This window comes from Aegilops tauschii, chromosome 5, assembly GCF_002575655.3.
Source record: "Aegilops tauschii subsp. strangulata cultivar AL8/78 chromosome 5, Aet v6.0, whole genome shotgun sequence".
In the NCBI taxonomy this organism is placed as follows: domain Eukaryota; kingdom Viridiplantae; phylum Streptophyta; class Magnoliopsida; order Poales; family Poaceae; genus Aegilops; species Aegilops tauschii.
In genome coordinates, this window is record NC_053039.3 from 55,846,592 (window position 1) to 55,857,681 (window position 11,090).

An 11,090-nucleotide genomic window follows, 5' to 3' on the forward strand; every position below is an offset into this window, starting at 1 on the left:
TGAGATGGATTCCATCTTGGCAAATGAAACTTGGGAGATTACTGATCGTCCTTATGGGTGCAAACCTATAGGGTGCAAATGGGTATTCAAGAAGAAACTTAGGCCTGATGGTACTATTGAGAAATACAAGGCACGTCTCGTGGCCAAGGGTTATACCCAAAAGGAAGGTGAAGACTTCTTTGATACTTACTCACCTGTGGCTCGACTGACCACTATTCGAGTACTACTTTCTCTAGCAGCCTTACATGGTCTTCTCGTTCATCAAATGGATGTTAAGACTGCTTTCCTAAATGGAGAGTTGGATGAGGAAATTTACATGGAACAACCAGATGGGTTTGTAGTAGATGGTCAGGAAGGAAAAGTGTGCAAATTGATGAAGTCTTTGTATGGACTTAAGCAAGCACCCAAGCAGTGGCATGAGAAGTTTGAAAGAACTTTAACAGCTGCTGGCTTTGTTGTAAACGAAGCTGATAAATGTGTGTACTATCGCCATGGTGGGGGTGAGGGAGTTATCCTTTGCTTGTATGTTGATGACATATTGATTTTTGGAACAAATCTAAATGTTATTAAGGGGGTCAAGGATTTCCTATCTCACTGTTTTGAAATGAAGGATTTAGGAGTAGCTGATGTCATTCTGAACATCAAGTTGTTGAGAGACGATGATGCTGGGATTACATTGCTTCAATCTCACTATGTGGAAAAGATCTTGAGTCGCTTTGGCTATAGTGACTGCATGCCCTCTCCAACACCATATGATGCCAGTGTGTTGCTTCAAAAGAATCGAAGAATTGCTAGAGATCAATTGAAATATTCTCAGATTATTGGTTCGCTTATGTGCTTAGCCAGTGCTACAAGACCTGACATCTCTTTTGCTGTTAGCAAACTGAGTCGGGTTGTCTCAAAACCAGGAGATGTGCATTGGAAAGCTCTAGAGAGAGTTTTGCGTTATTTGAAAGGCACTGTGAATTATGGAATTCACTACACTGGGCATCCAAAGGTGCTTGAAGAGTATGGTGACTCAAACTGGATCTCAGATGCCGATGAGATAAAGGCCACGAGCGGATATGTATTCACTCATGAAGGTGGCGCTGTTTCTTGGAAGTCTTGCAAGCAAACCATCTTAACGAGGTCAACAATGGAAGCAGAAATCACAGCACTAGATACAACTATGGTCAAAGCAGATTGGCTTCATCGGCTCTTGAATGACTTGCCGGTTGTTGAGAAACCTGTACCGGGTATCCTTATGAACTGCGACAATCAGACTATGATCACGAAAGTGAGCATCTCAAAGGATAACATGAAGTCATCAAGACACGTTCAGAGAAGGTTAAAGTCTGTCAGAAAAATGAGAAACTCCGGAGTTATTGCATTGGATTATATCCAAACGTCTAAAAATTTGGCAGATCCTTTTACTAAGGGTCTATCACGTAATGTGATAGATAACGCATCGAGGGAAATGGGTATGAGACCCACAATATGAGTTGTTCACAGTGGTAACCTAGTCTATGTGATCGGAGATCCCGTGAATTAGATGTGGAAGACAAGCTGTTGGTCAACTGAGAGAAGAGTATCCTTACTATTAACAATACCACTCCATGAAGATGCAATACTCTCCAAAATCTGCATGGCAGGTTGATGTATATCTTAATGTGTTCTAAGTGGCTCATTGAAGCAGAGATGTTGTCCTGCAGAACATCTTTTAAAGAAAGCACCTATATGAGTCCGATTGTTAAACGTCGCAATCTATGAGAGTAGGGTTCTCTCTAGTAAACTCATGAAAGGTCTTGGAGTATGACGCATAAGCTCCACCCGCGGGGAAGACCCACGGTAGCCACGTATCGGTCAAGGCTTTGTGTGAAACTAGATTCGCAGAAAACTTGTAGTTCAAGGCCCAGTACACTGTTCAAGTTGCTTACTAGTGTAGCATAGAGTTCTAGGTGGAAGTTCAACTTAACAGTCTCCACTGCAGTACCGGTATATAAAACAGTGTTTTGGAACCAAAGGCAAATTTGGTGTGCCTTTGGGATCTGGTGGGGGGTTGCTGGAATTTTGTCTATTTTGGGCTAGCCCAATAGCAGTTTCAGAAATTCCTAATAAATCCTAGAGGCCCACGCAGCCCATTCGTGCAAGGCAAGAGGTGGAACTAAAGTTTAGTCCCACAATGCTAGTTTGGTGGGAGTTGGACCTCCTTATAAGGGAAGATGTTTCCCCACATGTATGAGCATGAGAACAAGAGGGACATTCACGCGCACTCCTCCTCCGCCGCCCGCCTCGCCACACCACGCCACGCCACGCCTCGTCACGACGCGCCGCGCCGCGGGTTGCGGGAATGACTCGATGTCTAATTTTTTGCCACGCACGACTGGTATACGAAAGGTCACACGGAAGTTGAAAAGATTTTTGCTATAGTGGAGACCGAATGCGAACGGCGCATCCCTTCGGCTGTTGGCTGTTCACTTCGCCTCCCTCTCTTCGTTTCACCTCCCGTCGCTGCCCTCTCACCTCCTTCTCTTGCGCCTATAAAATGGAGGTCGCTCCTCTCAGAGAGACGCACTAGAACAACACAACCCTCTCGCCTCCAGGTTCCTGACCACTGAGCTACTGCTATGATCTTCCCCATCCCGGCTTGCGGCGTGCACCGCATGTCGGGACAGTAGGCCTCCAAAACCGCACCTCTTTGAGTCCTGTACGGGAGAAGGGTGATAAGGTTTTTGGGGAGCGCTCCACGCGACTGACTTCTTCATCACGGACGCCTCGGACTCCGACGACTACTTCCCCAACGTCGACAACCTCATCGACGACATGGCTGGCGAGGATGTGGACCCCAAGTCTAGTGCTTCTTCTGCTGCTGCTGTCCCGTACGTGTTCTTGCTCTTTCTGTTAGAAGTCCTGCCACAGTTCTTCGCTCTAGTGTCTGCCCTACATATGTTAGGTTCCACTTCATATATGCAACTTGATCTAGTGTCTATTCTAGATGTGTTCAGTTCAAGTTCATATATGGAGATGCTATTTACCTTTTCTCTGTTAGATTTGCATGACTTGCTTTATCTCTGCTATATTAGTCATGCTTTATCTAGTATTTCCGTTAGTAAAATTATTCGGTAAATTGCTCGTATTTCCAACAGGAATTTCATAGGATAGGATTTCTATAGGAAAAATTTCTTTACAACCCTTTGGTTTGTAGGAATGGAATCATATTCCTATGGAGTAATTCTTCCTATCCTCCACATTTCATAGGAAAATAAACATTAGCCTAGATTTAATGGAAAAAAAATCCTATGATGTGAATCAAAGGGCATCTCATTTCCTATTCCTACTTATAGGATTTGAGATACATGTCATCTCATTTCCTATGACTTTCCTATTCCTACGATTTTCCTACCCTATGAACCACTGATCCATAAAATTCACCCTCATGAAGAACATGAGATTTTTTTAATAAACATGTAGGGACAACTAAAAAATATGTGTACATCGATAAAAAGACTAACAATGGGAGGAGTACCTCATGCAACATCACTCAACACGTATACACTCAACAAGACAAGAAAAAAAAAACTCAGAAATGCGTCTAGCTACTTCGGACGCACTGCAATTAGTGAAGGAGGATACACACAAATCCCACCTTAACACTGCAGGGCGTATGGTGCCATTATTAAGGCCCAAAAGAAAGTGTGATTATGCATGCCAGGAAGGAAGAAAGGAACATGCAACTATTAATTGGCAGCTAGTACTATGAGCAACCAGATGGCTCCACTTAATTAGTGCTTAACACATGAATGCACTCTGTCACTCCCTCATTTAATTAAATTACTTTCTAGTTCTGTTATCTTGTGCAAGAAGTGCTCTTAATATAATGGTAAATCAGTCGATTAATCAACCAGACCTATTACACATAAAAAAACCAACCGTTCAGTCACAAATTACCCATGCTCTCTCACCGTACTAAGCTTGTACTCCCTCTATAAACTAATATAATATCTTTTAGATTTAGTAACATCATTAATTATACTCAACCATAAAAATGAACTAGATCCCTTATAATAATTGCCTTTATGAATTGTCATAAACCCATTAATAATTAGTACTACACCCACAGTCATCATCTTCTCAGATATAAAATCACTCACTTCCCTCTCTAAAGCTGAGCAGAGCTGAGCTACCCCCCCTCTCTCTCTCTAACCACCCACTCTCGTCAGTCATCACCCCCACCACAACCCCATGCTCTCCACCATTTCCATCGACAGTTACTGCTCTCTCTCTCTTCCTCTCTCTCCTCCCAACCCTAATCTCTCTCTCTAGACAGAGCGAGCGAGCGAGCGTGTGCCTTTTGAAAGATCCCTTCTTTTCCCTTTCAGCTCCTCCTCGCCCCAATCCTTCTTTTGTCACGAGATGCGGCTCGCCCCAAACTAGCACCACCACCACCACCACCACCAGTGGAGCCAGAGAGAGAGGGAGAGAGCGGCGAAAGCTCGGGCAAAGCAGCGGCAGCGTCGGCAGATTCCCGGGGGCATCGCCGCTATTTTACCACCCCGGCCGATTCACCGACGGAAGATCCAACCCCCACCCCACCCCAGCTGTCGGCGGCCCCCTAACCCCCGGGGCGCCTTTATCCACCGGGGATTTCTCGTCGTTTCTCGGGCCAGAGGCGGCGCCGCTCTGGACCTCTTCCGCCGCGGTGGCGTCATATAGCTCCGGGGCTTGATCCGCTGGTTTTCCGCGGGGCCGGGGGCGGCGGTTCTGGATGACTTCTTGAGCCGGGTTGCGGCGTCCGCCCCTCTTCTTGGAGCTCGTTCAATTGGTTTGGGGGAAAAGTTGGTTCTTGCGGTGCCCGGCGAGCGGTTCCGGCGGGGTTCGGTTCCAATCGGGGGAAATGGCGGCCCTGCGGTCCCGGAGTTGACCAATCTGGCCGAGCGCTCGCGGCTGCCATGGCGGATTTGGGGCTCTGGAACCAGGGGTGGACGTGGGTGCTCTCCCAGAAGCACGTCGTCGCCTGGGCGCACGCCGCGGCCGGCTGCGGCAGGGACCGCCTCGCCTTCCTCGTCGACCGCCACTGGCCGGCCGTGTCCCGGGCCTGCGCCAACTCCTCGCGCCTCCTGCTCGAGGCGCTCAGGCAGTGGCGGGGATGCACGGCACGGGGCCTCCTCGCGCTCGCCAGCCTCGGCCCCGCCGCCGTCTTCGTCATCCTCTGGAGCTGCTTCGTGTGCATGACCTCCTCGGCCTGCGCCCTCTACGCCCTCCTCGGCCTGGTTCGTGCTGCAAATCATCCCTCACCTTGCTGCTTTGGCAAAGCAGCAGCCCAGATGTTTACTGGATAAGGATTTGTCATGTGCTGCTTTCGCTATCTGATTGTGGATTGTATGTTAGGTTGCATCTTTACTAAAGTAGTAATTGCTGGTAAAGTAGAACGCCATTAAACTATCACAGGATTAATTGGCTTAATGTATTACTGTCTACTAGTGTAATCTGATGTCATGCTTTAGTACTCGTTTATGCCATTTCTAGATTCTATCTGTCCACTGTTAAAGACTTTTGGAAGTTTTGTCTACTTCACCGGGGGATATCTGACCTTTTTCAGCTAGAGTACACCACTGAATCAGTAATCAGCAGTGAAATAATGGAGAAAAAATAGGGTCATCTCTCCTGTTGTTTTCTCCATGCCACTTTTCTTATTGCAATGCAGACAGTATCTCTTGTTCCATCATCTAATGAACTTGTTTAATTAGTAACTTCTGCTTACAAGTAAGGATGCAAGTTTCCCATGTAAGAAGGATATCAGAAGAGGTTATGTTATCTGATTGTTTAATGGCGCACTGTTTCAGGGAGCTATTGCGGCAGTCATTCACTACATGGGCTATACGCCTGGCCTCCTTATTGTAGGACTGTTTGGCATCATGATTATGTGGATGTATGGCTACTTTTGGATTACCGGCATGCTTCTCGTTGCTGGAGGTTGTTCACCTGAATTGCTTCTGAAATTACTTCATTCAGCCTATTTATTTGATCATCCTCATCTAATGGAGGCTCCTCTGTGGTCATGCAGGTTGTATGTGCTCTTTGAAACATGCACGATTTGTCATACCTGTCTTGGCTATGTATGCTGTTTATTGTGTGGCTGTTCGTGTCGGGTGGCTTGGAGTTTTCTTCACGCTGAATCTCTCTTTTCTGACAAATGATCTTCTCAACAAGTTGCTGCAAGGATATGAGGGAAGCACGGAAGAGAGACCATTTGAAGAAATGAAGGAGTCTGATCCAGCCACGGATGCCTTCTTTCGTGGCTGTGAATATCCTCCTGCTCCTGAAAGTGAACCAGAGACTGTGTCGTCTGCAAAGCCCTTTTGCGCAGCACCTACCCAAGATGTGTTACATGTACAGAAGGAGCCATCTCCTAGTAAAATAGTGAAATCAAATTCTACTTCGTTGGACGAGATGAAGAGGATAATGGATGGTTCGACCTATTATGATGTTTTGGGCATCCCTCGGAGCAAAAGCATCAATCAGATCGAATTGAAAAAGGAATACAGAAAACTGGTAATAGACAACAACACTTTAAGCTGAACGATCATCCATATTTCTGTTCCTTATTGTCCTGGTGCATTTTGTCTGTCTAGGCAGTTCTTGTCCATCCTGATAAAAACATGGGGAATCCATTGGCGTGCGAGTCATTCAAGAAGCTTCAGTCAGCTTTTGAGGCAAGTACTTGGGAGTATATGCGAGCTTTGGGCTTTCTTTCGTAGAGTTTTCTCAAATCTGACAGTGTATCGTTTCTTGATCACAAATGTGTTATTTGACTCTTCATAAAGGTAACCGGTCTAGTCGTACCTCCATGCAGGTACTCTCAGATTTAACGAAGAAAAATGGCTATGATGAACAGCTGAGGAAAGAAGAATCGCGGCAAATGACTCAGAGATCACGTGTTGTCTCTCAACCGGTGGGTTCTTGTCCTTGTAAATAACTAAATACGGAATGTAGATGTCTTTGATTTGCACATGATCTTGTTAAGTTTTGGAGCAGACAATGTGATCTCTAGTTTTCTGCACATTCCCCTTTGTAATTTACTTTATGATATTATTATCCTTTGGAGCTCATCCATATTGAAAAATTCCTCAGATACCACGTGCTACCCCTCAACAGATACTTTTATTCTGTTAGTATGGAATTTAGCCAGTTATCTTCTATTGTTTTGTTACTATGGAATTCAGTTAGTTATCTTCTGTATGTAACCTGGTCAATTTCTTAAACAAGGTGATTTATGCACGACCCTCCTGTTTTGGACAATCTTGTTTGATACTGTTTTCTTTGTATAACTCATTTATAATTGAAAAATAAAGTCAATTGATAAATATCCTTTCTGCAGAGTGGGGTAGAGTTTCTCTCTGAGGAGTCCAGGCGTATACAGTGCACAAAATGTGGTAATTTTCATTTATGGATATGTACCAAGAGAAGCAAAGCAAAAGCAAGATGGTGCCAGGTTAGAAGCCTAGCATGTACTTTTAGGGCATTTGTTTAGTGAGTGTATCGCTCCAGCTAATTTGCATGAATTGTGTGCTTGCAGGATTGTTCCCAATACCATGTTGCCAAGGACGGAGATGGGTGGGTGGAAAATAGATATTCTGCATCGTTGAAGGTACAGTTCTGTGTCTAAATAACATGTAAACTTCATTATATTTTTATTTTACCTCAGCGTTAGTTTAGATGGAAGCACCTATTGCAGTCATCTTGGGTTTATGGAATGAACTACTGGGAACCAGTGGTTTAAACAAAGGGAGAATGAGATTTATGTAGAAGAAGGCATAATCTTCTGAATCCTGGCACTCTGCACAGTGCGCACCTATTTGGTAGAAAACTCAACGAGATGTTTTTCATGAGTGAAAACCTCAGTCCCTTCGTACTCGCTTATACTGCTTAAACTGGGCTAGTCTATACTGCCTGAGGCCGATGTTGGGCTTGAGCAAATTTGTTCATTTGAGCTGTAAGAACCCCAGAATGTTTTGCTTCTGATCGTAGATCATCTAAGGATATCTATGTTGCTAAAGTGGATGCTCAAAGTACCTTGAATTTCCAGCTTATCTCAATCCCGGTATTCTAAAGTGAATTGCTTAAGCAAATTCTGCTGAATACAAGACATCACTGATGAATCACTTAACTTAAAGCATGCATGTGTATTTTGCCACTGCAGAAACTAATGTCCAATATAACTTAAATTCTGTTCTTTCTTGATTGTTCACTCTTCACTCCAGATAGAAATACCAAGAGCTTTTGTCTGTGCGGAGAGTAAAATATTTGATGTATCTGAGTGGGCTACTTGCCAGGTGAGTCTGTCTCTATCTATCTTGTCATGTTTGATTTGATTATAGATTTCAGTTATTTACATGCGTATTTACTTGCCATAATAAATGTCTCAAGTGATATGCTTTAACTTTTAGTCGCTTCCTTGTTGACGTCGGCAATGATCCATGTTTGATTCACTGACAAAGACTTCAGATAGACTGGATTAGAAGGATCTGTAATCTTGAAAATTTGAATTCATTTATTGTTTCAAATATTCCCTTGTCGCATACCATATCTCAACAGATTGGTGTAATTTTTCTACCGAGTGTACAGCCCCATAATAATAGTGTGTGTCCAAAAGAAAACTTATTGGAGGGTTTGTATGCATTCCTTGCTTTATGTGGTTAGGCTCTGCTGTTTTATTTGTTTATAGTGTATACATGAGTATACCAAAGACTCTTGGCTCGACTCCTTTGCTCATGGCTGAATTTAGTCTTTGTAGTTTAACATAGTCCAGATTGCTCTACTTTGTAAATAGGTTCAGTTGGTTGTTTGATCTTGTAAGGTGGATAGAATACCAACTTCCTTTTAGAGTAGGGACCATGTTAAGCTCTCTAGAAAGTAGGATCCAGAACATGTATTGCAGGTAATATGATGGCCACATCAACTGCTGACATGCCATTTTCTGATAATAAGGAAAGGATGTTGCGATGTTGTATCTGAAAAATGGGCAACACTTCTTTAACCCGTTCTTTTTTTGTTAATAATCCAGGGAATGGAGTGCAAACCAAACACTCATGGTCCAACTTTTATGGTGAACATGGTTGGTGCGGATAGGATGCCGCAGAGATCCCAAAGTTCTCGGTATCCCTTTAGCCTGGACGCCGAGATGATCCCCGAAGACGAATTTGAGCTGTGGCTTCAGCAGGCATTGGCGACGGGCGTCTTCTCTGACAGCCCGAAACGAAGGAAAAGCTGGAGCCCCTTCAAACTGCCTCAGAAAGGGATCAGAAGTTGGCGGCGATCGTCATGAGGGTGTGACGTTAAATAGCATGGCTACATGGGGCCTCAGATGGTAGCAACATTGGGAAAAAGGCAATAATACAAGGGTTGTATTTGTAAATAGACTGACCAAAAAAATTTGCCTGGATGAGCAACTAATTTTGTCCGAAAGAGAAACAACAAGTAAAAGGAACTCTTAAATGAAAAGACACAGTGAACCTGACTGTTGAAATTAGTTTTCTCTGCTGGGTTCCCACAAGTTGTTTCAAAGAAAAGACCAGGCATGGAGTCGAAACACGAGTAGCTGTTTGGCGTGCGAACTCCATCAGTGCAGGGATCGACAACGAAAAGAATGGTGACCTGGGTTACAGGAGCAAATTCTGCGGGTGTTGCGCTGCTCTTTCCGAAACATCACTGAAGGGAAGATGCTCTGTTCATGGAAGCAGCAAGTTCTGTGAAGCTCATTCTGGAGAAGAGAAGGGAAAAGGAAGAAATCTGAAAAGAGATGGTAGAAACCGGCTGCTGTGTAACCATGGGAAACCCTGCACGAGAAATGCACTCGCTCACTGCTCTGTAACATTATACACTGATACTACTAACATCTTGTGGAAAAAACTCCCATAATCCAGGTTTGTCCTGTAACACGCCACGTGCCGCGCTCTGTAACATTTCGGGGGGATAATAGTGATCTTGTCCTGGATTGTCTCCTATTTACCATTTCTTGATGCTGGTTAATTTGTTTTCCTGGGTGTTCTGATTTGCTGCAAGTGAGTGGTGGCTGATATAGACAGATCTCACGTGCACTCTATTTTTAGGCTGGTTATGGTTATTTGTCTGTCTGAGAGGAACCGGGATCAGGCTATGGTTTTCAGTTTTGGCATGTTTCCTCTGTCTGAAAATAGCTGAGCTTCCTTTCACATTTCTGGGGGGTGGATCCTCCCTCCTCTTCTGAAATAGCACTGTTACCATCTTGAGCCCAGACGCCAGTGGAAGGATGTGTCATCTATGAATGTATGTGGTAGTTGCTAAATCAGTAGGAACAAAAATGCATTACAGCGACATGCCATGTGCAGTATTTTGTCCCCAGGTCCGAAATAGCGATGCCCCGTTTGGAACACATGAATTTTGCGAAAAAACAACTTATTTTCTGATTAAATTGAGAAATGAAAAACACGTTGGATAGATGACAATGTCTACGAGGGGAGATGAAAGTGATTTCAATTTTGTTTTTTCAATCATGTTTCATGGACACTTTTGTCTTTCTTTATGAAAGGAATGTTGTGGTAGCAGTGGGTGGTACTCTGGGTTTCTGTGAGTGGGATTAGATGCTGGGTCTAGATCTAAATAGTTATTAAGAGGATAGTAACAAATTGGCGGCTGATGGTACAACATATATAAGTCAACAAAACATGCGGATAAACTCGTGCCGTGTCATAGGATTACAACTAGTCGGTGTGATTACATTCTTTTTTGTTAGTTAATGAATGCAAAGTACGGCCACTGCACCAACGGAATCAAGGTGGAGATCATGCAAGGGATTAGCAATATACTCTATGAGTAGGTACAAGTAGGTACTGAAATGAAAAGGTCAAACAGAGAACGGCTGATCACATCACTGCCAGTTAAATGGTACTCCCTCCCTCCGTTTATAAATATAGGAAGTTTTGAGTATTTTAATATTAACTACATACAGGCTGATATGAGTAACGAACTCTCTAAAACATCTATGTACATCTGATTCAAAAAAAAGTTAGGACATCTTATATTTATGAACAAAGGGAGTAGCAAATTAACACAACACTCTGCACATTCATTCG

The 11,090-nt window shown here is 43.8% G+C and overlaps 1 protein-coding gene across 1 annotated transcript; it reads left to right on the plus strand.

Moving 5' to 3' along the window:
- Positions 1–4,112: 4,112 nt before the first annotated feature.
- Positions 4,113–9,480, plus strand: LOC109736381 (uncharacterized). The gene is made up of 9 exons (XM_020295603.4): positions 4,113–5,249; positions 5,823–5,952; positions 6,044–6,531; positions 6,612–6,692; positions 6,833–6,931; positions 7,358–7,471; positions 7,556–7,627; positions 8,241–8,312; positions 9,044–9,480. The coding sequence occupies exons 1-9, from the start codon at positions 4,929–4,931 to the stop codon at positions 9,302–9,304; spliced, it is 1,638 nt and encodes a 545-aa protein (XP_020151192.1). The 5' UTR covers positions 4,113–4,928; the 3' UTR covers positions 9,305–9,480.
- Positions 9,481–11,090: the final 1,610 nt, after the last annotated feature.